Source organism: Apteryx rowi, unplaced genomic scaffold (assembly GCF_003343035.1).
Source record: "Apteryx rowi isolate R43461 unplaced genomic scaffold, aptRow1 scaffold_8, whole genome shotgun sequence".
Lineage (NCBI taxonomy): Eukaryota > Metazoa > Chordata > Aves > Apterygiformes > Apterygidae > Apteryx > Apteryx rowi.
Window position 1 is genome coordinate 2,353,718 of NW_020451093.1, and position 27,911 is coordinate 2,381,628.

Here is a 27,911-nt window from a genome sequence, read left to right on the forward strand (position 1 = left end):
GCGCCCAACGGCCGCGAGGTGGCAGCGCGCGGCGCCCATGGCGGGGCGGGGCGGGCCTCGCGCGGCGCCCCCTTCCCGCCTTCCCCTGCGCGCGCGGCGCCGGCGCCGGCGCAAGATGGCGGCGGACAGCGAGGTGAGTTTCTCCTCTTCTCCTCCCCCTTCGTCCTCTCTGCCTGCCCCGCTCACGGCCTCTCCCGCTCTCTCCCCGCAGCCCGAGTCGGAGGTGTTCGAGATCACGGACTTCACCACCGCCTCCGAGTGGGAGAGGTAGGCGCCGCCGCCGGCCCCGCGACGGGGGGGGGGTGGCGGCGGCGCTGCGCTGCGCTGCGCGTCCCCCAACGGCCGCCCCGGCCCCAACGGCCGCCGCGGCCGGCGGCTCCGAGGGTCCCGTCAGGCCGCCGTGAGGGCAGCGGCAGAGCAGCTCAGCGGCCGCCTTTAACGTCTGCGGGCGGAGGATTAGGGTAAACCCCTGGGAGGCTTATGTGCTTGTTTTGTGTTGTTGTTTGTTTGTTTTCCTCACCTTCCTAATGTCGTTAAAATAGTCATCTCACGTCTGAAGGCATTTAAAAGTTAGCTCAACAGATACAAGAATATCTAAGAATGCGCTTGCATTCTTCATGTATTATTATTATTTTTTTTAATGCTTTTTCTTATGGTGATGCCTGTGACAGAAGGAGATGAAGGTTCCAAGCACTATGTTTCTTACACGGAATTTGGATTATAATTTTGTATTTGTGTTGCTTTGTCTGTGAAGAATGGAGCAGGCGTCTGTTTTGCTAAAACTAATATGCTACAAAAACGGGAAAAAAAAACAGGTGGAGATTCTGTATTACTCAAAGCTTACTCATAGCAGTCATTAAAAAGCTCTAGCACCTGAAATGCTAACACAGCTAACACAGTCCTACTTTGTGTAAGGATGTAGCTGTTCTCTTTTGGTTACTACTTTAAGTATTCGAGTAACTTTCTGCTTCAGGTTGTGCTTCATTCAGGCCTTTGCTTTTCATACAGAAATACAACGTTACAAATAAAATCAGTTTTACTGTGTTTGACAGTAGACAGGCTTCTATTAGGGTTAATCTTGCCTTATAAAAACCACATAAAATTTCTGTCAGTTGCACCAGAGTTTGTCCCTAAATACCCCGTTGTTGGACAGACTGTGTTCTGCCACCTATGGATACAACACAGAGCCCTTTATTTGCATTACTGAATATTTCTTAAGTGTCTTCACTGAATGTAAACTATCACCCTATGGAGCTGAAACATGTATGCGTGAACTGCTTTCTGTTGGTTAGAGTTCACTGTAAGGTGTGTATTAAACCCTCCTGAATTACAGCACAAGAGAGAATAGTAACAGGAAATACAGATCTTATTCATTACAAATTGCTTCTTTCGTATAGGAATCTTAAAATTTAAAAATAAATTATGTAATACTTGTTTTTGGGGAATTTCGTAGTAGGACAATATATACTGCATGTTTTTAGGGAGCTGAATTATGATGTAGGCTTAGTGTTTATGAAATATTAATGCCTTCTCCCCTCCTGACTAGATTTATTTCAAGAATAGAAGAAGTATTGAATGACTGGAAACTTATTGGGATTTCTTCAGGCAAACCTCTAGAAAAGGTCAGTTGCTGCTTCTGAATTTTCTTTTCGAATTGGAATTAGTAACTTGTAAAACATGTATATATACTTATACTTTGGACTGCCATTTTCTTAGGTGTGGTAGAAAATTATTTGTTTTGGGGAATTCCAAAAATTGCTGTAAGCTAATTATTGGAGGATTGTCTACCAACCTGGCAATTTTCCTGGTAATGCTGGATCTTCATTTAGGGTCTAGTTTTTTCATTCCCAGTTTTGAATCTGGAAACATAGTTGAAGCTGTTCTAAATTCTCAAGGAATTTCTTTTCTCTTGTCCCCTTGCCATTGTCACACCTCACATGCTTATGGTTGAAGTCTGCATAGCATTACTTCTGACTTACTACATTTCATAGATCTGAGGGATTTTTTTTCCGAAGTCGAATTAGTCTTTGTAGTGTTTCTTAAGTCACATACACCACATGGGAAATTACTGATCTCTTTGCCTGCTAGTGCAAATGAATTCAGCTGCTCTGGATTGAATGGCTGCTGTGTTTCCAGAGGGAGTGATCCTTAATTTTAGTCAGGATACAGTGTATTCAGGATTAAACTTAAGTTATCTAGTGAAATAGTTTTCAACCTTAGCTGTCAGTGTATTCCTACATGACTGGTTTTCTAGGTCAGCCATCCCTTCTTGATCCCTCTTGATTGCCATATAGTTCTGAAGACTTCTAGGGAAGATATCAGGTCTTTGAAATGAACATGCTTATTGGAAATATTGAAATTCAGCATTTAGCTAACTTTATGAAGTGTTTTGAGAATTGTCTTTTTAAATTAAACCATACTTAGGAATAAAACTTCAGAAGTAGAAAAAGATGGATAAATGTTACAGATCATGTAGACAGCATATTTTGTAAGGCTCATGAAAGTTAACCTAAATGTCTGTCATCAAATCATATATTTTTTTCTACATATTTATACAGGGTGTATATACCACAGGAGCATGGGAAGAGAAATCAGATGAAATTTCGTTTGCAGACTTCAAATTCTCAGTTACCCATCATTATCTTGCACAAGAACCCAGTGATAAAGATGGGAAAGAAGAATTGGTAGAAGGTAGCTGGTAGTTGTCTTATGTGTCTGAAACGTGTAATAAGTTTTATAATGATATGACAAAGGATAAATTGGAGTTGAATGCATAGTTAATTTTGTTCTCCTAGAAATTTTCAGAGGTTTTCAGAGTGCTGTCTTAAACTGAGAGCTGCATTTCTTGCTGTGTTTAAAATATTAGGAATCTGTATCTTCTGTTTAGTAATTTAAATTGTTTATACTCAAATAATACATAAAAAGATTTTTTTTAGCATTGCAGTAGAGTAGGTTCTTGGAGATCTTTTCATCAATCTGATTTTGGAAAAATAGAAAATAATAGATTTGCAGAGTTCTGGAAAATTTTTGTAATTGATGTCATATAAAATTAACAGGTGTCTCAAATCTTTGGGTAGCACAAGTAATCTATGAGCACTTACTCTTGCATTCATGGTTGCATATTAGCAAAATCAAACATGTCAGTTTTGAAGGGGAACTTGCAAAGATGAACCATGTCTTTAACTCTGCTCCCATAGATAATCCTATCTGTTGCTGTTAATTTGCAACCTGTTGCTGAACTTGATTTTTGTAAAACTAGTGTTTTGACTTCCCTTTTCAAGAAAAGGGGTATGCTGTTGACTTAAACCAGGGATGTGGGGTCTGATGGGTGTGATCTGACATTTTTGCCTTTAGTATGATTCATGTTCAACAAATTGCTAATATAAGTAAACTGTGAAGTTATTACATTACTGTAATACCATGCTTGGTGCATAGTTACAAGTTTTCGAAAAAGTTAAACTGTTGCTGTTTAGGCAACAGCTTCAGTTTCAGGCATGCAGTCAGGATATGCTTACATAATAATACTTTCTGACAAGTAATGATAGATAACATAGGATTTTATTCCTAGGAATATTACTGTATTGTCTACGAATTACTATAGCAGTAGTGTCCTCTGTTGCTTTGACTATCTAACCAGTGTCCATTCACTGTTCTTTAAGGCTAGATGTTTTTCTTTTTCCTGAAATGCTTAGCATATCCTCTTAAGGAAAGAAAACAATGTTCATTCTTTTTTCCCCCCAACAATTCAGTTTTTATCTTCCTGCACCCATGAGAGCTCCACTGTATTTTTTATTTTGTCATCTGCTTGCTGTTCTGAGAAACCAGAAAACCTGAGAGTAGCTTTAGTTTGCCCAGTATCCTGAAGCTTGTGTAGGACTCTCAAAGATATAACTGTGAGCTGGATGCTTTTCTGTACTTCTGAAATTTTCCACATTTGGCTTGGAAATTCATGAGTGATCATAGTCTTTCATCTGCATGAATGTACCATCTGTAGTATATGATGGTTGCTGATGAATTAAGTGGCATTTTTGTTGGATATATTGCCTTTTAATTTAATGTTCAGTTTTTCTTATTGTTGTTAATGCTTATATTCTGTGATGATTAATGTTTTGTATTTAGACTTATGGTCCCAAAATAGTGTTTCTTCAAAAATGCAAGATCCTACAGTTCTGTCTCCTTGTATATCATCTTTTGGCTTCTAAAACTGTTTGTCTGTCCTTGAATACCTCCAAGCAGTGATTTGCAGCATGTTTTAGATAGGCTTCCTGGCTGTCTTCCCCTCCAGATATGCACATGTCCCCTTGGACCTAGAGAAATATTTGGGAGGGATAGGTATGCATTCCAAGATGCAGTCGTGTTCTTGTGTTTTACCTTCTGTCTCCTTTCCTGTGGCAACACCTTCTCGGATATGCTAAGCTAATATGGAGCTTATTAGAGCTTGTACTTTACTCTCTGTTTCCGGTGTAGCTGGATCACTTATTGGGATAAGAAATGGAATGTTCACATTTTTCTGTTTTTACTAGAATATATTGCAAATTAACTTCTGTTTTTTCTGGAGACCTGGTCGCTATGTTTGGTAGCTTCCAGAAGAATGGTGTTTTGAATATGAAAGGTTACAGTCTATCCTTGAGGACTGAAGAGGATGAGTGGAGGGAAGACTGGAAGTGGTAGTAGCTGGAAGTTGCTTTTTAGTTGTTGTAGTGGGCATATATTTTGCTCTGCTGCTTTTAATGCTAGGAAAGTGAACAGGAGAATTCGGTTAACCAAAGAATACTTCAAAATTATTTCAATATAACCTATATATTAAAATACATAATGAAATGTGTATACAAAACTTATTTGAAATCTTCTAAAAGAAGATAAAGCTAGTTAAAACATTTTCTTTCGTTTATGAAAAACTTCTGCAGATCTGTTGAATGGGCCCTGATGCTCTTATGTATCAATTTTTTTCACAGATGCCCTTCCTCTGCCTATGCAGGACTTGCTGTGTATGAACAATGACTTTCCTCCTAGAGCTCATTGTCTGGTAAGATGGTATGTATACCTGTCTGTATACCTATTGTCTTCCTTAATGCGAGAAAGCATAGGAATTTAAAAATCTTCCATGCTGGCACAGTCACTTGTGTATTTTTTTACATCAAGAGTTAAAGCTTAAATAAAATCATTCTTTATATTTTAGACATTGGGTTAAGGCGTAGATTAGCTAATGACAGAATTAAAAATGAAGCTGAAAATGTTGATATTTAAAGTTTTCAAGTAGCATCAGGCATAATATTTTCTGCTTACACTAAAGGGAATTCTGATTATTTACCCTAGTAATGGTACTTTTAAAAATGTATATATTACAGAAAAAAGTCTTTGAAAAGTGCTTTCTTGTGATATGCTTGTGATATGTGTATATATATACATGTGATATGCCTGTGATAATCAGTCATTCTGAAAAACTACTAGGACATGTCTACATGGTTAAATGCAGACAGTCAGTATAGAAGTGAGCTTCTCCTAGTCTGGAAGCTGTATGAGTATATTGGCACGATGCTGAGGCTGAACTAATGTGCCCTACTTGGGATACAGGTTGGAAGCAGTACACTAACTGCTTAGTTCAGTGGCTGTAGTAAAACGGAATCTGTTTTAAAGAGTTTTTCCCAAAAGTTTTCACAGCAAAGCATACCTTATTCCTATTAGGTATGTTTTTGAAGAAAATATCAATGAAATAAGAAAGGTATTTTGTTTGCCTGTATTCTCAATCTTAGACCCCCAAATTTTACAGATTTCTGTAATATAGTAGCACTATTTCTGTTCACTTCCTATAATAAGGCTCTTGTATTTTTAAAAGAGTTAGTTACTTATTTCACAGGTTGCTCAGGGGTCTTCCAGTCAGTCAGAATCAAAGTACTTTGACTTGCTAAGTCTCCACTATTAGAAACCTACTGTTTGAAAAAGGAGATAAGATTGAGCCAGCTGCTTTAGGACACATAAATTACTGTCTTAACCTCTTGATGTTATTTCTTCTAGACTCTTCAAACTTCTTTAGAGTACTGTATTCTTTAATAGTGTTATGTCACTTACTGGAATAGGTCTGAGTTATTTGTGCATGCATTAGCAGTATTTTCAGCTTCTGTTCCTTTGTTATTAAAGCAATTTTCTGAAACTTGTCACTTATAATCTGAAGTTATCCAAAGGTGTCTTTAATCATTAAAATTCGTATTTGCTTTTTATTATATGTCTTTGCTAGACAGTGCTCTAGCATTCTCACTGAAGAGCTTGTTTGATGTGACTGCTCTTGCTTGGCATCTTACTGTTTCAAGAAATGAGAGCAAAAAAACCCCACCATAGTGGGCTTATCTTTCCATTCCTTTTGCAGAATATTTTTTCTCTGTATTTCATGGACTAAATGGATTTTTGTGTATGTGATATCTGGATGGGTTTTCAAAAATGAAAGCTGCAACACCTTAATAAAAGAAACAACAACAATCAAACTCTTCCTAATAATGCAGATCTTTAGCAGGTTATTGCATTGTTCAAGAGAGATTATTTTTATGTATAAATACTTACAAATGTTATTTACCTAAGGTAAGAAACCCAGGATTGATAGACATGGAAGTCCTCGCGTGACTTTGTGTTTGAATGCTGTTAAGTTTTCCTAGTCTGCGATTTAAGAATCTGCAGTACTCCATGCCCAGTCAGTTCCTGACCTCTGTTGAAAGAGTTACTGATGTCAAAATAACTGATTCCACAGTCTGTTGCTGACAGTTTGGTTACTCATGTTATACTACTTCTAAAAAGTCTGTGTTTCAACTGATTTTCTAGAAAACAGAAATGTATGTCTATCTCTTTCTCTTAAGGTATGGCTTACGTGAATTTGTGGTTATTGCTCCAGCTGCAAATAATGAAGCAGTTCTTAGTGAATCCAAATGTAACCTTCTGCTGAGTTCTGTTTCCATTGCGTTGGGGAACACTGGTTGGTAAGTGAAAGCATAAACCTTTTTTTATATGTCCAGATATGACGTTCCAATGCTAATACAAATTATTGTGAGAAAAAGCATTAAGCTGTTAGCAAAGTATAATCTAAATTTGCTCTGTATGCACCATAATGTTGTTATAGAAAAGACTTAAACATCTTCCCATGGAAACTTTAAAAAGATTGGTTCAGTATGTTGTTTATACTCACTGTTACTTAAAAGCCTCAAAGGCTTTTAAAAGCTATTATAACCTGTTGGAATAACTAGTATGCAGAATATGACTTTTAAAAAAACAGATGACTACTTCTGTGCATGTAATAATTGTGAGTTTCTAAATTTCCCAAATAAATGTTTTGACTGAAAATCAAATAACTGAAGTTATTGATAAGGCTTTATTTATAACATGACAATTTGTTAGGTATGTCATTTAATGGTGGAATTAACAGTATCTCTTGTAATTGCTATTAAGTATTTTAAACAGTGTTCCACTGAACAAAAAGTTCTGCTTTATGACAATATCTTTGTACATATGTTAACAGATATGAAATTACATTAAAATATTTAAGTAGTTCTAAAGACTGCAGGACGGCATAACACTTTAATCTGAAATATTATTGTTTTGTAGTCAGGTACCACTGTTTGTGCAAATACATCATAAATGGCGACGAATGTACGTTGGAGAATGTCAAGGTCCAGGAGTTCGAACTGACTTTGAAATGGTTCATCTTCGCAAAGTGCCAAATCAGTATACTCATTTATCAGGTTTACTGGATATCTTCAAATCCAAGATTGTAAGTGCATTTGTATGTATATAACTAATACTAAGAATAATTATTTTATTACTTTTTTGCTCTTGGATGACCTTCTTACACCTAGAGACTTTTTTTTAAGGGTGAGACTCACACTGCTGATATCAACAAAAGACTTTTTCCGGATACTGGTATTTCTTATCTGACAATAAATAGTGGAAATCAACTTGGGTTTTATTGCTTGGTTTGATCACATTCTTCCTTCTTCATTTTCCATCAGCATGTGAAAGAATGTCTTAGCCTGCTTGTAACAACCCTGTCTTCCTGTCTCCCAGAAACCAACTTGTTTGCTGCTTAACAGGAGAGGGGAAGGACAGGGTGGATTTTTATTCTGACACTTTATAGCTCCTGCTATAGATAAATAGAGATAAATAAATGTAATTAATTATCAATTAATTTAATCAAAATTAATCTAAATAAAATAAGAGTGAAGAACAACATAATTGAAATCTGAAGGGTCCGAGTGAACTTTGTTTTTAGAGTGGTGTGGCTGACTGCGACTAGTATTGATAATCAGCAATCTCATCAAAAAGCTGAAAATAATAATAATAAAAAAATCCTTAATGAAAACCTAACACATTTTGGATCCGAGTTACCTGTAAGTTACCAGTGAAGTGGAATATGTAAATATATTATGGACTTTAGTAGAATGGTTAATTTTACATGCAAGTGTCTTGCTGAGCTAACAGGGCTTTCTTAGTAGTTCTTAGCGCGTGGCAGTTTTGAGAAAAACAGTTCTAAAGCAAGCTATTATAACTAAGATCTGTTCAAGCCCTAAGATTGTTCTGCCAGATGTACACTTTAAATTGAAATTCTTCTTATACTGTTTGTTTTCAAGGGGTGTCCATTAACACCGCTGCCTCCTGTTAGCATGGCTATTCGGCTTACGTATGTGCTTCAAGACTGGCAGCAGTATTTCTGGCCCCAGCAGCCACCAGGTAGGAGACTTGTGTCCTCAGAATAACTTGGCTTGAGGTCAACAGGGAATGCTGAAGGAAATGTTTATGTATCTTGCTAGAGGAATTCAAGTGTTAAGTCTGCGCTACTGCAGCAGGCTTCAGTTACAGCTGAATTCCTTTCTGCTCCCTGTGGTAAGCTAGCAACTCGAAAGCTGTTCTTTAATTGTGTCTGTGACTTATGCTTGTGATAGGTGTTTTGGTTAGGACTGTGTCTAGAAATATGCTTTGTTATTAGTGTTCAGAGATGATATACAAATAATGATACCTCTAAAGCTGTAGTATCAGTTTGGAGAGAAATGGAGGGCTGTCCGTAAGCAATTCTGCCCTAAGTTCCATAGGGAAACTCTGTCAGATTCAGGTTTTGATAGGTGATAGTGCTTTGCAGAAGTATCAGTCAATTATTTCAATGAAATAACTGATTTTTAGTACTTCACTATTTACCTGTATTAGCATTGGGGAAATGAGAAAGAATTATGTGGACCACACTTGAGGTGAAATTTTGGATTTTTTTTTTTTAGTTTACACAGTCCTAAGTAAGCCACATAGTGGATTTTTTTTTTTTGTGAAGGAAAAATCGTTGTTCAAGCTTTTTATTATAGTAGCCTTTTATGGTAGTCTAGGGGGAAAAAGAAGTTAAAGTACATACAGCAGACTTTTATGTCTTTTATATCTTATATATTAATGGTTTGTATCTTTAAGGGATATAGACTGGGGAGTGGGTGAGGATGCTGGGAGAAGTCTTTAGATGCTTAGGATTACAAGGACTCTCCCAGGTCATTGGGTCAAGTCTTTTGCTATTGCAGGTGACACATCATACAATTCTTTTAATAAAATCATCAAGCTGCCTTTTAAAAGTAGTTGTTTTCTTTTGCACCTGCAGACTTGCTCTTCTGGAGTCTCCCTTCTCTGCTTGGAACTAATTTCCTGCCTAAATCTTTTTATGGCCAATTTGTACCTACCTGTTCTTGTGTCAGCACTGACTCTTTTAGGCTACTTTCATAGCCATCATCTGTTCCTGCTGTCTACTGTTTTATTGTATGTAGCACAAGAAGTGTGTCCTGTCTGTTCATCTTTTTGTTAGACTGAAGAAGTTCTGTAATGGTAAACTAACTCAAACTGGAGTAGATTTTACTAGGATTGATTACACGGTTGACGCAGAATTGTATCTGTGTTTTTTGAATGCCCAGTTGCATCGTTACTTCCCTCTTTCTGCTGGAACAATTACTTTGGCTGTGCACTGGGATTGCTTTTTCGTAGCTCTCTCACCTTAGCTGTTCAATGTTCTCTGATCAGTTTATGTACTACAATCTTTTTACTGTGAAGTTATGATATGCTTCTTAATGTATCCCTTAAATTCTGTATGGAAAATGTGTTGATCTTTCTTCAGATATAGATGCTCTAGTTGGAGGAGAAGTTGGAGGCCTTGAGTTTGGGAAGTTACCATTTGGTGCCTGTGAGGATCCGATTAGGTAAGATAAGAGTTCAGAAAACTGAATTTTGTAACTTGCCTAATGGAGAACTTAAAGGTATTTAAGTAATAGGTTATTACCTAAGGTTATTAGGTAAGGTTATTTTAAATCTTAGCTTTGTCTGCCTGTCACTTAATATGTTGCTAACAAAAGGTTTCATAATTCAAGTACATAAAAAGTATCAGCAAAAAGCAGTATTCTAATAGCAAATAATACTACCATTCCCAAAATTGTCTTTTGATGTTCAGAATTGTAGCTTATAAAATGTTTCGCCATAAGCTTTGTTCTGTTCATCTGAAACCATTATGCTGAAACATGCCTTAACTGGAGATAAACTTTGAAAATGGTGTGCCTTTATTCAAGGATTGGACTTGCTCTGTTCTTTTTACTATGACATTTGTAGAAGACTTAAATTGAGAGGATCTGTAAACTGAATTACTATAATCCCTCTTATGTTCTCTTCTGAAAACCCCATCACCACTTGGCAAATCCAGGAATTGCTTAATGCATTAGACATTAATGCTGTAGGCAATTTAGGAAAGTTTGTTGTTCTTTCCTACGTACTTGGATAGTGTGCAATCTCTCCTTTTGTGGAGAGGAGTTACAAAACAGTCCTGTGTGCTGGATACCAGTAAAGTTCAGTGCAGTACTGGATGCCGTGCTGTAGAATAACCAATAGAATGCCTGTAACAAAAAAACTCGTTGAAAACATGCACATTTCTTCAAATTCTTGTTGGAGAAATACCTTTTGGTTATCTGCTTTCTCCAAACTCCCCTCCCCTGCAAAAACAAACAAGCAAGCAAAAAACCCCAAAACCCTACTCTGAAGAAAGACCCCTTACTTCAAAATCTGACAAAAGTGTACGAGTTTAAAATCAAGATTGTCTAGTTAACAATGTGTTTTTGACACCTTAGAGTTTGATTCAGTGGTTCATTGGACTTAGCTGCAAAATGCATAGTGGGAATTAAGTATGAACTGTCATGCATGCCTTTCAAAATCTTAACTGTGATGTCAAGAGCACTTTCTAGTAGCACTCAAAGGTTTAAATCTTGGTTGTTTCAGTGAGCTCCATTTAGCTACCACATGGCCTCACCTAACAGAAGGTATAATCGTCGACAACGATGTTTATTCGTAAGTATTTTATCTGAATTGTAAATATCTAGAAGTCTGCTTTCTTCATTTGTTAACTGCCCTATTTAAGTGACATCTAGAACTTAAAGGCTTTGTGTATGAGAGAACCCATTTGAGGAGTGCTGAGGTCAGTTGATAAAATGTCTAATTTGGGAAAACAGCTTCTTCTGAAATGCATTTCTGTGTGAGAGGATGCTAGCATATCATGATCTCAACACGGAACACACACCACCCTCTTTGAGCATATTCTCAGGCTAAACTTAGGAGTTTTGCCTATTGCATATTTCTTGAGAAAGATGATAGCAAAAGACGGACTGTGGAAAGCAAAAAGAAACTGATTGCTGTCCCTCCCCCAGAGTGTCATCCATACTTTCTGCTAAGCCTCATAAAGATGAACAGTGTACTGATCTCTTAAAATTTAAAAGAAAAAAATTGTAGTTATTTTCTTATTAATTCAGAAATGAGTTTTCAACATTAACAAAAATTAAGAGGACAGTTTTACTTAAATTTTAACTTTGAGTTGTTCTTGTGTGTTTCTTATTCATGTTAAGTACATGAAACAAACTCTTTCTTGCCTTTCAGAATACTGTTTGTCATGTTCTTCTGTATGATGTGATCTATGTTATAGCCTAACTAGCTATGACATTGCAGTTCTTAAGCATTTGATACTCATCTCTTGCATACTGATGGTGACAGGATGAAACTTTGTATTTTATTTTTTAAGTGACCTTGATCCTATTCAAGCACCCCAGTGGTCCGTGAGAGTCAGAAAAGCAGATAATCCTCAGTGTCTATTGGGTAAGACATCAGAATCCCTTATCTTCTCTTACAGCTCTTAAGCTGCCAGTGTGTGAAGTTAGGGTTGAATGATTCATTACCTGATGACCTCTCTGTCCTGACATCCCTCATTTCTTTGTCTGAGTGGACTATATTTTGGGTCTCTTTTTCAAGAACACAAGATTTGCAAACCTTTTGTTGTTGGTTATGCTACATCTATGTACCATGAACTTCAGTGATCTAGTTACTTCACTAGGTTCCAGAGAATAAGCATTTATTCTGTGTGGTTCTATAAAGAACTAATTTCCTAAAATCTTAAAATTTTATTCAGTCCTTTCTGCCTATATCCATTTCCTTAGTTGAACCTTCCTTAGTTCCATCTATCTGTGACAGTCAAGGAAGGTTTGTAAGTCTGGAGGACTGTACTATTCTCAGTCCTGGCCTTCTGGCTTGTGGGGGAAAGGGCTTCAAAATTAAGAAACCACAACATACTGGTGAGGTTTCAACTTGCTGTGAGGGAAGAAGTGGGTTAAGCTGCATGAAGAACTGTGCTCTGGAGGGGTGGCTGATAGCTGTCTAGCTGTGCGCTTTCTGAAGCTTTAATTATGTGGTTAAGGTGTTTGTGCTTCAGAACAAATTATTGTGTTCTTTCAGATTAAAAGATAAAATAATTGGCACATTTAATGGCCCTCAAGAATCACTTTGTGGGTTAACTTATTGTTCAGTTTTTTTTTTAATTGAATGATTATTTAGAAACTTGATTTCTCTCAGGTGATTTTCTTACTGAGTTCTTCAAGCTTTGTCGTCGGAAAGAGTCAACTGATGAGATACTTGGAAGGTCTGCATTTGAAGAAGATGGAAAAGGTAAAACTAAAATCTTGTTAACTTTAATTAATTAATTTTATTGTTCCACAATTATTTTACCTTCCTCATCTCTACTGTCTTGTATTCCTGACTTCAGTTTGATCATTATTCTGTAACTATTACTCCTAGGCATTTTCTGGAACTGTCGTGCCACATCGTACCATTTCTTATGAATTCTAGGCACAGCTTAGCTCCCAGAGGCCCACAGGAAAATTATTTTGTTGTATTTGTTACTATTGGAAAGTGAGACTTTTAATTTGGCAAGCATTGTACTTAGTTGATTTTGCGCAAATGGATTTTTTTCTGTATCATTTCCCATATTTTTGTATGTTTTGGCTCTTCTTTTTCTGCTTTTTGAAGTACCATATTGTCCATATTTTAACAGCTTGTTTTAAGAGTAATCTGTTTTGTTCTTGTTTCCATTTTAAGGGATTATTTTATTCCTACCAAATAAGGGGAAAAAATATAATAAAGCTAAAACCTAATAATCTGACCAACTGGTCAAATTTTACCCCAATGGTGTAGATACTAACTGATGTCTTTGATGTCTCTGTCCATTTCTTTAGCTTTCCTTTTATGGTGACCATTCCCTTCTTTCCTACCTCTTTTTTCCCTTCCCCTGTTTTCCCCTTCCAAATGAGGCCTGTATCAGTAAATTTTCTTTGGTTATATTTAATCTTAGCTTTGAAGGGGCTCAAGAGCAAAGAAGTTGCTAGCTAATTAGCTTTAAAATGTGTTAGACCAAGTAGGGTATGTCTTACTTTCGTGCTTGATGTAAAAAGTCTCTTTAGTCCTCATTATCTCTCATTTTCTTAAAACCAAAATGTGGTTTCCCAGACTGCTGGTAATTATTTACTTACGTTTGTCTCCCCTAGTTTTAATGGTGTTAATGCATTTTAGAAGAGCAACATTTTTGAATGGAGGAGTTTACCTGAGCTGTGTAAAACATAGAGCTTAGACCATATAAGGCCATGTACAGTGATTAATGCTAATCTAAAACTCTAGTGTATGCTTTAACAATCACCATCTGGAATATATTCATGGGTATTTATGTATAAAGAAGACTTAAAGTCTGGCTTTTCAGGAGGCTTATTGCTGATGTGCTGCCTATCATTGTTTTGAAGTCTGCAGTACTTGCAGTAGGTGGCAGGCATTAGCTACAGCTAACCCAATCTAGTCTTCATTCAGTAAAATAAATCAAGACTAGTTTGTAGCTCTTTAGTGACCTGATTCTGCTCTTTCTCTTTGTTGCTGAGAACAGTGGCTATCGGGTATGGAACATGACAGCACAGTGGTATAGCTTAGATTAACAGGGTGCTAAAAATCAGTATAAAATAAACAGACTCAATACGAGTGCCAAACTTTTTTTAAAAGATAATGTTGTTTTTTGGTTTTATAGAGGTTGCTGATATTACCCATGCTTTGTCGAAGCTTACAGAGCCAGCACCAGTCCCAATCCACAAATTATCTGTCACAAATATGGTTCACAGTGCAAAGAAAAAAATTCGCAAACACAGAGGTGTAGATGAATCACCTTTAAATAATGAAGTTCTGAATACTATTCTTCTGGTAAGTGAGCTGTCTGCACACATTATATTCATATAAAGCATGTTTTATGCTTTCACTAATGCCTTTTCCATAGTTCATAATCTGATACTGCAGCCTAGTGGAATTATAAATAAGTTTCTGATTGATGCAGGACAAGTAGCTTCCATTATTTGAATTGCGTTGATCAGCGTCTTGAAATATAGCCTGGATTATTAGAAGTCTATACAATATAAACAGATTTAAAATGAATTCTGAACTCTGTTAACAGTTTTTAGTTATAGTGCTTGCTGGTCTATAACAAACAATAGCTTTGCGGAGAAGGAGAAGAAAAGCAGGAAAAAAATATACTGACACAAGTTTCAATTTTTTTTTTGTTTTTGTTTCTTTAAGTTTTTATTTCCTGATGCTGCTGACAAACTCACAGATGGATCTGAAAGCAGAACTAGCATTTCAACAGGAAACTATCCTCCTCCAGAGAACGAAGATTATGTAAGTTTTACTGACGGGGTTGGGTGGTAGTAGAGGGGGAGGAAGGAGAGGAAGATTGTGGGTGCGTGTTCCCACAGGCTTTGCTGTGGTCTCCCTGCCTTTTATAACAGAGAATTGTTGGAAAGATAAACTTCTGTTTGTGGAACTTCCAGGTTGAAAAAGTGAATGAATATTGTTGGGGTTTCCCCCCACACATGCACCTTTTTTCAAAAGACCATCCTTTTTGGTGGTTTATACTTAGAGACTGAAGATGTTAGTTAGCCACTTGTGTTGACAAACAGGACACAGATCATATGTTTTTGGAATAGAAGCTTTAAACATGCTGTTTTTCTTGAATTTCCTGCTTTCTTTTATTTCTTCTGTAGAATCTCTTCAGTCAGTTTAAATCTGCTCCTTCAGATAGTCTGACGTACAAACTAGCTTTATGTCTTTGTATGATAAACTTCTACCATGGAGGAGTAAAAGGAGTGGCGCATCTTTGGCAAGAATTTGTGTTAGAAATGCGCTATAGATGGGAGAACAACTACCTTATTCCAGGGTAAGAGTTTCTGTTGTATCGTCATTGCAAATGTTCTTTGTTTCAGTAATGGATGGCTGTGGCTTCCACTATGACTTTGAAACATACTCTGATTTTGCTGATTGCAAATACTATCCTCTGGTTTTATTACTCTCCTTCCTTAAAGCAAGAAATGATAGGCAGTGGGGAGAAGCATCTGTGCCCTCCTTTGAAAACTTGGAGATGTCTCGTGGAAGCTCAAGTTGAGAGCACTCTGTTATGTGAATGAGAAAAAAGAAGCTTATGCTGTTCCTTGGCTTCTGTCGTTTTTTAAAAAAAAAAAAAGGAGCTGATACAGTGAAGGACACATTTGCTTTGTGGTGGTGGTTTTTCCACTTTTTTAAGAGAGCCCTTTCCAAGCTCCTGCTGGTGCCATAGGGGCTTCCCTTTGGGCACTTGCAGCAGCCTTTTCAGGCAGCTAATGCTGCCCTCAATTATGCAAACCCTTACGAGTTCTAAGTCTGCTGCTGCAGAGCTTCTTGCAGACCAGATGAAGGGCTCTATCAAGTTAAAACATCAACCTAGAGCAAAAATATCATACCTTTTTTAAAGAGATGGACTGGCCATTTATTCTTTAGTTTCTACTTTCAAACAGTTACACAAATAAATAAAATGGAACTTGAAATATGCAGAGATCATTCTGCTCTACCATTGCTATTTTAAAAATAAAGTCAAAGATGCTTTCCTTGTTGCTTGAAAATGTTACCCTTTTAACACCCAAATGGAAGACTGACCAGGAAGTGCAGGGTATTCCTGTTTGGTACTAGCATGAATCCCTGATATCTGACATCCAGGGAGTAAATGTAGCTTAACTTCTGGGCTTGTTCAGTCACTACCTTGTCTGCTGAGACCACAGACCAGCTGCATAGTTGAAATGCCTGGGGGTGTGGGAGGGGCGGTTCTATCTGGATATTTGTCCCTTTTTTGGATTTGATATTATTTAAGACAATGTGTGCAAGTGTGGAAGATTTAACTTTATAATTTAAAATGTTTACACTTCTACCTTTTGTTAGATTAGCTAATGGCCCTCCGGATCTGAGATGCTGTTTATTGCATCAAAAACTTCAGGTAAGTATCTCCAATTTGAGGATGACTGTTCTCATAAGGAAATGGTCAAAAATAAAGCAATTATTAATTAAATCTACAACAATAAAATATTTAGCGATGTCTGTATTATTGGGTCTGGGCTTCACTTCTTGGGAAAATCATTGTTATAGCAACAAGTTCAGTGGAATTAGTATCTTTTAGAGTTGTAAGAGACTTTTTGGTAACTCTTCAAGTTTCTCTGTGACAGTGTTTCCATTAGATAAGTAATTGCTAAATCGTTTTTTTTTTCCTTTAACTTGTTAGATGTTAAATTGTTGTATTGAGAGAAAGAAAGCAAGGGATGAAGGGAAAAGGGGGAACACGTTTGATCGTTCCCCTGGTGGTTCCTCTGGTGATGCTGGAAAAGGAGCAGACCACTCTGGAGAAAATCCAAAGGAGACTGATAAAGAAGTCGGCAAGTCTTGGGAATCATGGAGTGACAGTGAAGAAGAATTTTTTGAATGTCTAAGTGACACAGAAGATCTGAAAGGAAATGGGCAGGAAAATGGAAAGAAAGGAGGAGCAAAAGAAGGCAACAAAGAGTCTGTAAATTTAAAACCAGAAGGTCGTCTACATCCGCATGGAAAGCTGACGTTGCTTCACCCGGGGGAGCCTCTCTACATTCCCATAACACAGGTTAGACAGCAGGAGCTGAGCAGGATGTGCAACAGGACTCTTGTGTAATATGACTCATTCTTAGGATTGTGAAATTGTAGCTGGTTTGTAGCTTATAGCCTTATTTATTCTTAAAGTTGCTAAATCTTTTCAGTTTATGACCTAGTCTTCCTCTTTTTTTTAATTTGGCGAGGCTGTTTAAACTGAAAATCTCACATGCTGTATGTTATATTTGAGGATGAGCGCCCTTACCAAATTTCAGTCAAAACAGCTTTTTTTTTGTTTTGTTTTGATGAGAATTGAGTTGTCTTGCCTACCTTAAATTCGGATTTCCTTTTATTTCCAGCTCCTGAGGCATCTTCCATCTCCTCCCTATTTTATTTCCTGTAAAGCAGGAACTGCCATGGTCCCTCTACCTAGGAATCAAAAGTTCTGTAGCTTCCAAACCTGTACTGCAGGACAAACATATAGAAGCTAAATGTAGGTTGCACAGGCATTTTCTAAAATTTTTTAAGTGTTCATTTTTGCAACTCAAATATGTTCAGTTTCAAATATAATTCAGATTGTGGCTGTGTGCTTCAAAAAAAGAACGTTGTGTTAATTACTGAGCTCTGTATGTGAACTGAAAACAATACCTTTCTCTTAATTTTATTTATACATATGTGTATACATACAGGGGTGTGTGTATATGTATATATACATACATGTATATCTATATATGTGTGTGCACATGCACACACATATATATTGGGTGTTTCTGGAATAAAAAAACAATTACCAAAATCTGGTGGTGTGAAATTGATTTTGGTGACTGAAGTAGTTTCTAAAGTAAAATCTAAAATACTTTTTTATCTGGAGCTAAGCAGATATTATTCATGCATCCTCTACCGTTCTTATGAATTTTCTCCATATCGCTTGATGTGCAGTCATAATATGCATATACAGAGCTTTTCTGTAAAGGGTATCTTTAGTTTCCAAACTGTAATGAGAAAATACTGGTTTTGTCATAGTATGTGGATACAGTTAGGTATGGTGCAGCGGTAGTATATACAATCTGAACGTCTTCAAGCTCTCAGCAGTGGTTTCCTCCTGTCCTAGCAACGGGAACGTGTGCTACTTTGATTGCAGAGTTGCACTGAATGCTGTAATCCAGCTTCACCCCAAAATTGATTTCTTTCTTCTGTAAACATGCTTTTTGATGCCTCATTTTTAAGATATTAATATCTCTGACACAGAGAATTTTTGGAACTTCTCTTCCGCTCATATGACACCTTGGGAGTCAGTGTGTTTGCTCATCAGAGTCAAATCAGATTTCTAGCTTCTAGCTAACTGACCGGAGTACTGGATCAGTTTTGCTGATGTGATGTATTTTATTTTTATTATTTTAATTTTTTACTTAATTTATGTATCTAAGTAAAAGGCTGCAGTACGCAGTTTTGGGTCCCATTTTCTGAAGCAGGCTTATCATCAGTGGGCTAGCAATGTTATCTGACATACTTTCTTGTAGAGTGGCTGGGGATGAAAGAGGAAGCTATGGTGTCAGAGGAAGTAGTTTTAACTCAGCCATGCATGGAAAATACAGTAGTTTTTCATTCATTTGAAAAATTATTTTTAACAAATGTTGCTTTGCATGGGTAAAATGTATGAGCAAAGTGTTCTGGCACAATGTCATCAGTTAATTATGTGCTGACAATATCATTGGCAAAAATTCTACATTAATTTAGTGGATTTTTATCCACCTAAACAAAATAGGATCATGCAAACACTTCCTGGGCTCCATCTCACTTTTGGTGTTTTAACAATATATCTTTATATAGTTACTTTATTCTCAGGTTACGTTCTTTAATTTGTTTATTAGTGTCCTTTTTAGATGTACAGTTTTAGGCTGAACGGTTTAAAAGATTTAAATTTACAGTTATTTCCTTTCAGTACAAATGAAGTTTTTGCTGACAGGGAGCTTTCAGCCACTTCTCCCTTACTAAGGGCTAAGTCTAGGAGAGCTTGTTTGTAAGCTTTTTTCTTTCCATGTTGCAGGAACCAGCACCCATGACTGAAGATTTGCTGGAAGAACAGTCTGAGGTACTGGCAAAACTAGGGACGTCAGCAGAAGGCGCTCATCTTCGGGCACGCATGCAGAGTGCCTGCTTGCTCTCAGATATGGAGTCTTTTAAGGTAATGCTACTTGAACAATTCTCTGAGACTGCTTTTCTCTTAATTAAATTACCCCTCTTGTTGGTGTTCAACAAACTTGAAGGCTTTTCTGAAGGTTTTATCTTTTTTCCCCTCCCCAAAACAGTTTCAAAATAAAGTTGAAAATAAAAACCTGTTGATGAATTCTTGTAGCGTTTCAGAATCTGTGAATATCTGATGTTACGCTGTAACATTCCAGTCAATTTGCACATGATCTTATTTGTACAAGATTCCCTTAAAAAGCAAAAAGACAATTCAGTTGGGAATTAAAACTCGGACTTGCCCATACAAAATGTCAAAAGAAAATTGAACATCAGAGTTCTGAATCAAAATTGGATGTCTACCCCCACCTTGAAGCTTTCATTTGATGTCTGTCCTTTCCCTGCACTAACTACTGTGTCTAGCCTTGTGTAAATACGCCTTTTAATCAGCCTCCAAATGGAGAAGGTGTAAAGGTGGTGTAAAGAAAAAAAATCTTTTAGCACTTCCACAATTATGCATATAGATTTTGGTGGGGTGATGGACATTAATTTTAATGTCCAGGTGAAGTCTTCTTGTTGCTTAGTAGGAAGGATAAGGTGTCAGTATTTAGAAGTTCTATACAGCTTTTCATGATACTGATCTGGACTAGCTGTGGTTTTGAGTAAACTGCTCCATTTCTCTGCTGAACCCCACAGAGGGAGCTCAGAACATGTGTATACTGTTTTCATCATAAGATCTCAAGACTAAAAAGATTTGAGATTCTGTCATAAAGTAACTATACATATTTTGAGCATATTATTGCAGTGTTGCTTTGTATGACAAGGATACTTGTACTGTACATCAAGAGTATTGATAGCACATGTCAATATGAACTTACTGGCAGTAATTCATATCGTATTAGATAGATGTAGCAGTTCTAAATCACTGCGAGCTTTTACTTCTGTAGTGTACGAACACAGAACCCATAATTTGAAGGGGAAGTATACTGTTGATAGGTCCATTGCATAGATAGCTGGATTTCCTTATGTTCTAGACCTGTGGCCACATTTATTTGCATTGACACTGGATCTATGAAAGGCTTTTTTTGCTTAAGAAGGAAAGGTGAATTTTGTTACCAGAGTACTTACATATGAAAGTCAGTGTCGGAAGCATATTCTTGATGCTTTTATGCTTGAGCTGTTTATCATCTGGGTTTTGAATGGCCTAAGCTTATATATTTTTAAAAAATTAGTGGAAATAAGTATCTATTGCATGCATTAAATGTCATATAGAGCCTTTGACTTAACAGTATAATTTTGAGCTTGCCTGAAATAACTGTTAAATGTACTGTATTTGGTTTTGGGACTAAGAGGAAGGTGTCTGTGTTTTCCTTGATTGTGTGCCCCCCCCCCTCCCAATTTTGGTTTATACTTTCTATGCTCAGCCTCCCAGGTCCTGTTCCTAATGTACGATTTGGTGATTGTGAACCAAAATCCCTGAGTTCTTGGCTCCTAGCTCGTGCTCTGCCCACTAAAGCCCATTGCCCTGCTACCCAGACTATTACATTTGACATAGGATTTTTCAGGTACAAATTTTCTCTCTCTGTTCCAGGCAGCTAATCCTGGGTGTTGTCTGGAGGATTTTGTGAGGTGGTACTCCCCTCGCGATTACATCGAAGAGGAAGTGGTTGATGAAAAGGGGAATGTAGTAATTAAGGGTGAGCTGAGTGCCCGAATGAAGATTCCTAGCAACATGTGGGTAGAGGCCTGGGAGACGGCAAAACCTGTCCCAGCCCGGAGGCAGAAGAGACTCTTCGATGACACTAGAGAAGCAGAGAAGGTAAAAAGCTCTTTGGCTGGTGATAGCCTGCTCTGTAATGCTTGTGCAAAACTTACAGCAGCCTTTATTTCTTCCTTCTGCAAGATTTAAACATTAACATGTCATTGCGCTGTATTCTTAGAGTTAGTAAGCTGTTCTGTAAATAGTCTAGTGTTAATCAGAAATACTTGCTRTCATACAACAGTGTGTTTGAAATATTTGGAGTAATTAGATTCTGGAACATAATTTTACAAGGTGTGTTATTTAGGTAGTACTTTGAATTACTAATAGGTAAAACAGTTTTTTGTCTGTGTAGGCATTATGAAAGTGTTCCTAAAACTCTGTGATTTTTAGTTCTTTTCTTAAGCTGTTGGGACTGTAAGCAATCACTGATGTTTCATGAAACAGCTACCAGTTGAGTCCTGTGTTGCAATGATGTTCCCTTCTTGTTACTTCTCCAACATAGGTACTCATCTTTCATAGTTAACCTTATCTTTGGGAAGCAGTTTTGAGCATTAATGTGTTAAATTTTCTGATGTTATAGGTGCTTCACTATCTTGTAGTTCAGAAACCAGCTGACCTTGCAAGGCATCTTTTGCCTTGCATCATCCATGCAGCTGTACTCAAGGTAAAAGAAGAAGGTAAATAATCTTTAATAATTCATTAAGATGTTTTAGGATGAACACTGATGCAATAATTAAAACCTTCTTGTTTCTCTTCCTCGTAACAGAAACACTAGATGATATCTCTTCAGTTAAGAAGATTATTAAGCAGATAATATCCCATTCCAGTAAAGTTCTACGATTCCCAAATCCAGAGGACAAGAAGTTGGAAGTAAGAATTTTACGCCAGCTAAGGCTAAAAACTTGGTAGACTTGTACAGTGTTCGTGGGAGTGCTTAAAGAATGTCTCTGGTATTAAACCCCTACAGGAAATCATTGCTCAGATTATGAGTGTGGAAGCAATCATTGCCAGGGCCAGGTCTCTGAAAGCAAAATTTGGGGTGGACAAATGTGAAAATGAGGAGCAGAGAGAAGATTTACAAAGGTGACAATATTTTTCCTTGTTTTTCCTCTGATTCTTTTTTTGTAGTCTCAAAATTTAAGACAGATGGAAATAATGATAATACAGGTCTTATCTACAAATTGTATTGTGAAAGATACTAATGAATCATATTTATTAGCTATGGACATTAGGCTACCCTATCCCTAGCCTACTTAGCGTATCCACAGATCACATCTCTAAGTGCCCACCTAACTATCTCTTTGAAAATGTACGTCTGATACTGATTTTTTTAATGCAGTCCATTTTTATCTAGGTGCTACTGGAGATTTCATATCTTATTACTAATGTATGTAAAAGATGCATTTGCTGAATATTGCTACTATCTAGTTAAAATTAGAAGGGCTAGGAATTTAATATTTTCCATAATTAATATGAAAATGCCGAAAGGAATTCCTTTCTCCTCTTCTAGTCTCCTTACTAATTTGAAATCTCTTATGGAGGAACCATATGAATGACAAGTGACTAGCCATGTTTCATTGCTTCACTGCCTGCTATCTGATTATTATTGCTTAAACTGGGTAACAGTAACATGTCAAATAAACAGGTTAACTTCTTGCTGCTGTGTTGAGAAGGAGAGCTGGCTTTTTTTCCCGTTAACATTTGGACTTTGGAGGAGTGGTGTCTGATCAATGCAACATCTTTGTGCTCAAGAAATTTGTCATGCTGTAGTGGCCTAGACCACTTACACTCCGTGTTGAACTTGGCACCTGAATTAGGAGCCTCGGTTGCATTTACAGTTAACTGAGAGGAGTAGGTCCTTTCAGAAGCCGACTTGCAGCCTAGGTGTTAATTGCCCTCCGCTGCTGGGGTCGCAATGGGAGCGGTTGTAGAAGCTGCCTTTCCTGACCTCGTCTGGGAGGATACTTTGTTCAGGTCAGTTTTGACCTATGTTAGCTGTGGAAAAAAAACAGCTGCTTATATTAGCATGAAAGAGGAAGGGAGGAGGGAGCAGCTGAAGGCTGAGGGGTGGCTGCTCTTTAGGCTAGAGGGAAGTGAATAAAGGAATGAAAAGGCAATGATAGTGGTTGTGTGGGATGCTGGGAAAGGTCAGCTTTTTTTTTTTTCCCTTAAACTCCTAGAATTGAGAATTTGGTGTCTGCCAGTTCTGCGTTCTGTGTGAAGAATGCTATGTGGAGCTCTCTGGGGATCTCCATAGGAAACAGTCCCATTTTTTAGATTAGAAAAATAGGTATAGCTGAGAACTTAAGCATTCATTCTTTCCTTTTAATAACTTGTGCCATCAGATTTGTAAACTGTCTCCTGGAGCAGCCAGAAGTGTCAGTTGTTGGTGCAGGAAGAGGACCTGCTGGTAGCATCATTCACAAGCTCTTTGTGAATGCTCAGAGGGTAAGCTGGAGTTCTTGGTCATTTTTACTAATGCTTCTAATTTAAACGGTATGAGGCAACTACTTATCATATGGTACCAGTTTACTTCGTAGACAAATATGCATGTATTTTGTACAGATGTGCTTGAGTTCTTTGTAATGTTCAAAATGCTTTTGGCAATAACACAACCTTGCAAGAAGAAGGAGTAGAAGACCTGGGACATGAAATACTGGCAGCAGCTCAGTATAGAGGTGTCCTTGATATTTGATTTACTTCAAATGATAACATCAGTAGTAGTATTATAGCACAAAAACTTGGGATTTCATCAAGTTACAGAATATATGCAACAGCACAGCAAGAACAACCAAGCGAGTGTGCTGATTCCTTTACATAGGAATGTAGAGGAACGCATTTTAATGTTAAGTATTATAGATGGGTAACTTTTTAGAGTGAGGTTTATACTTGGAATACTTGACACTTCTTCTGTGGAAACCAGTGTGGTTAGGAAGAGTTTCAGGCTTTTTTTCCAGTATTACACCATGTTCAGTTTACTTGTTGCCAGTGTTGCATCCGTTTTCTTGACATCTTCCTCCAGTCTATACTGCTACAAATACTTCCCTTTTCTCTTAAACAGTGATATTTTTGTAATGATGAGCTTTAAAGTATTGATTTTTAAACTTCTTGGACTGCAGTGAACTCTGTCAGAATTTCACCTGTTCATAGCATCAAATTATCTTAACGAGAATTTAATTAAAGTAATAAAAAGGTGGCATGGCGTTGCAGACATTTTAGAGCCTGAAATCCAGTTTGGAAATCACCGCTTTAAAGATTTAGCGATTGGGAAGTAGACACTTTTTTAAAGTGTGAATTCTTTTTTAATGATTCATATTTTGCAACTCAAAATAAAAAGGACCATTCTGAAAAACAGATCATGGTTATTCTGAGAAGCAGAAAATTAGAACATTTGTTGTATCCTTAGGAGAACTTGAGTTTCTAGGGAAAATCTAGTTGCAAATCTCAACATGTAAACCAGCCTTAACTACAGACTCTTCTATAAAGCTTAACACCATGTAACACTGTATGTCAACCATATGCACTTGCTTTTTTAATGCAGTTTTGTGCTTTCAAAGTTGAATAGAAGTTTCTAATGTTAATGTTTGATCAAGATGTATGTAACTTCTATGGGTTTGTTTCTTTTGGAACAGCAATTAGTAAAGCTAGGTTATAGATACCTCCCGTTGGTTACTTACGAGAGACTTCTTACAGGGACAGGAGCTCCAAAACCCCTCCTTGTGTTTAGTTTACCAAGAGTTATTTTAGCAAAAAGCAGTGTGGTAAACAGAAATTGAATAGCATCCTTGTTCATTACCTTTTGAACCTGGACTCTTCTATATAGGCTGTATAAAATGCATTGTTATATTCTCAAAGTTTCTCATGGAGGATTATGACAGCAAACGCATGTTCTTGGAAGTAGAGTGCATGATGTCTCCTAAACCTACAATCTCTGTCTAACCTCTTGTAAGTCATCTCTGACTTGCCTTTGTTTCTATCTTTCATCACTGGTTCTTTTCTCATCCCTTTCAAGCTGACTGAATCTTCTGATGAGGTAACTGACTTTGTCCCTCATTTCCCACTCATCTTCCCTAGCTGCATAGAGTCAAACCTTTTGGTAGATATTGTACAACAGCCTGATTTGGTTTGTACTGTTGTCCACATATTAAGCATAAAAATAATTTTGTGTTTCTGGACTGGTTTCTCTTCATTCAGACTTTTTTTAGAGCCTAACAGGTGATGAAAAGAGACAGAGAAATCTTAAATAAAAATAAAACAATTTTAAACATTTCTTCAAGTGAATGTTAAAATTGCCTGATGCTGCAATATGTGGCCTTACATTTTCTTTTGCTCTCTGTTGCAGCCACTGTTTTTTGTTTGTACTGAACAGCCAGATGCTTAGGGGGGAGGTAGTGACTGTGTTATGTGAAGGTCACAATCCAGAGGCCACCAAAACTACTGAGATATCAACACTTATTAAAGTTACTAAACTTTTTGAACAGAAATCCAGAGGAGTTTTGACAGGGAGAACTAGGGTAACTGTGAAGAAACAGCACAGGGAATATTCTCTGTTGTTTTCCTAGGCCCATTCTGGTGGGAACAACTAGCGCTTGTCCCTGGTGATCTGTGCTCTGACAAAGGCACCATGCCCGGCAGCACTGGGCGGCGAGGAGGCAGCCCCCGGCACCCCTCGGCTGGGCACCACTGCCAGCCTTGAGAGAGGGTTGTCCTGTGTGTCAGTGGCATTGCCTCCTGCTGATTTTCAGCTGTGAACATTGAAATTGGGACCCTATTAGGTATATTGGTACACATCCATAACTGGGCAGTGTTAGTGGGCTGACTGAAGAGCAGGCAGGAGCTGGAGCGTGCCAGCCCCCTTCCAGTGCTCCCACGGAGGTGCTGCTGCTGCTGAGTCAGTGAGTGTCGATGGAACCTGCACTGCGCTTCACTTGCTCAGTGATGCTGATCTCAGCAGGCCTCTCTTGGGCCATGAAAAAGCACCTATCATCAAAGTAGTATCTTGAGTTTGAAAAGGCAGGTGACTTTTTGGCAAGGCTCCAGCAGTGGCACTGATCCTTTTTCAAAGGAGGCTGACTTAGACTTTTGCGTAGCCACAAAGAGGAGAGCGAGCCCTGCTTGAGAAGGGGCATTTTGTCTCGTCAGAACCCTTGCTTCACACTGTCAAAAATAGGAAGCTTAAATTTGGCTGAGCTTACCATCTACAGCTGAAGGCTCTTGCATTTGATTGTGTGCAGTTTATTTCTTGACATCCCATTAGTGTCTTGCTCTGTGTACACATAAAGCGTTTGGATGTGTTTACCATTTCTAATCTTCCCCCTGCCCCCAGCCCTTACAAAGTATTTTCTGAATGCTAACGTTAAGAAAGAGCTCATCCTGTAATTATGCCTCTGCTTTTATTTAAGGCTTCTACAGTGACTCCACTTGATGAAGAATTGAGGAGATCAGGTTCGTCAGATGAGCGAAGACTCAATACAGGAGCCGTTTCAGATTTCCCACCACCCACGGGTCGTGAGATCATTTTACGCACAACTGTCCCCCGCCCCGCACCTTACTCTAAACCATTGCCACAGCGCATGTACAGTGTGCTTACAAAAGAAGATTTTCGACTTGCAGGTGCCTTTTCAGCAGATACAACGTTTTTCTGATGTAGCTAGCTGTTATCTTGTGCGTCTTCACAAGTAGAAAGCTATTTGTTTTCCTTCAGGCAAGTTAAAATTTATAGACTGATTCGGTTTGTGGTGAGGAGAAAACACTGTTGTCATTAGTGATTGAGAATAATAGTCGCAAGGATAGAGCTGAATTGGTGTCTGAGAAGGATGCCTGCACCAACCTTAACTTGGATGTTTAGAACAGCTTCACAAGTAGTTTTAATCAGACTTGGGGAAGAAAGTTTAGCAATCCTCTCCCTTTGGACAGAGGGGAAAACTTTTTGCATTAGCTTGTTAAATAACGGACATTAATGGGCTTTATGCAAATACTTCATGTTCAAATTTATGCAGATGTGCTGCTTTAGTTCCTAATCAGACTTTATAAAGTGATGCTAGTCTACTTAAGTTGAGGTGCAAACATTAAATAATTTGTATTTATTGCTATCACATGAATATTGAGCACTTTTTTTTTGGTTAATCACTAAGTTGCAACTGCTTATTTTTAAAATCTTGATCTTGTTTAGTATACAGTAAATTCTAGTTTATGCTAAACTTGGCATTGCAGCAGTTGTCCAAAAAGCTCTTGTATGTCTTGGACAGTCCTCCCAAACACTGAAATATATTTTGGGCTGTAACTGCGCATTAAGCCTAATGTGCAAATAGCCTTAAGTGGATCACTAACAATTTTGGATACTTCATATCCTTCCCTGCATGCAAGGGCCAAAGCTGTATGTAAATTATGTGTACAGAGGTGTTTTACTTTAAGCAACTTATTGATATTTATAGAGACCTTTGAAATGTGTACTATCTGTTAATGATCTGTTAAACATATGATAAAACAATTCCATCACATGCTGTAAACTGACCCTACTGGATATCATGCAAACAGTATGACTTGTATGTGCCAAAGTTGCTTTACAGTGATCTTAGCATGCTTTGGTCAGAATCAACAAAAGATCAGAGTTACATTGCAAATTGAAATGTAAAAATAACTACAGTAAAAATAAATAAATCTGAACTTACGTATGATTGGCTGTCAGACTTCTGTTACTGGTAATGGTGTC

General features: G+C 37.6%; 1 protein-coding gene across 10 annotated transcripts; it reads left to right on the plus strand.

Annotated features, from left to right (window-relative positions):
* The first annotated feature begins 88 nt into the window (after positions 1-88).
* Positions 89-27,876, plus strand: RAB3GAP1 (RAB3 GTPase activating protein catalytic subunit 1). Of its 10 annotated transcripts, XM_026088990.1 has the most exons (24): positions 89-133; positions 212-267; positions 1,547-1,622; positions 2,559-2,691; positions 4,956-5,034; positions 6,846-6,965; positions 7,588-7,753; positions 8,610-8,709; positions 10,118-10,199; positions 11,263-11,331; positions 12,056-12,129; positions 12,880-12,972; positions 14,372-14,541; positions 14,911-15,009; positions 15,375-15,547; positions 16,579-16,633; positions 16,916-17,287; positions 19,301-19,438; positions 21,029-21,256; positions 21,780-21,876; positions 21,966-22,069; positions 22,167-22,282; positions 23,545-23,647; positions 26,602-26,844. In XM_026088990.1, the coding sequence occupies exons 1-24, from the start codon at positions 116-118 to the stop codon at positions 26,842-26,844; spliced, it is 2,964 nt and encodes a 987-aa protein (XP_025944775.1). In that variant the 5' UTR covers positions 89-115. The 10 variants fall into 10 exon arrangements, 9 of the variants coding, with proteins under 9 accessions (XP_025944775.1, XP_025944774.1, XP_025944778.1 ...); XM_026088989.1 differs by having other exon boundaries at positions 105-267; positions 26,602-27,876; XM_026088993.1 differs by lacking the exon at positions 23,545-23,647 and having other exon boundaries at positions 105-267; positions 26,602-26,715.
* The last annotated feature ends 35 nt before the right edge of the window (positions 27,877-27,911 follow it).

Excerpts from the sequence above, each read along its gene's own strand:
- RAB3GAP1 (XM_026088989.1), top strand. The coding sequence starts at position 116 with ATGGCGGCGGACAGCGAGGTGAGTTTCTCCTCTTCTCCTCCCCCTTCG. Across the intron at positions 15,548-16,578 it reads AACAACTACCTTATTCCAGG|ATTAGCTAATGGCCCTCCGG; the intron begins GTAAGAGTTTCT and ends ACCTTTTGTTAG. Across the intron at positions 23,648-26,601 it reads TCTTTGTGAATGCTCAGAGG|GCTTCTACAGTGACTCCACT; the intron begins GTAAGCTGGAGT and ends CTTTTATTTAAG.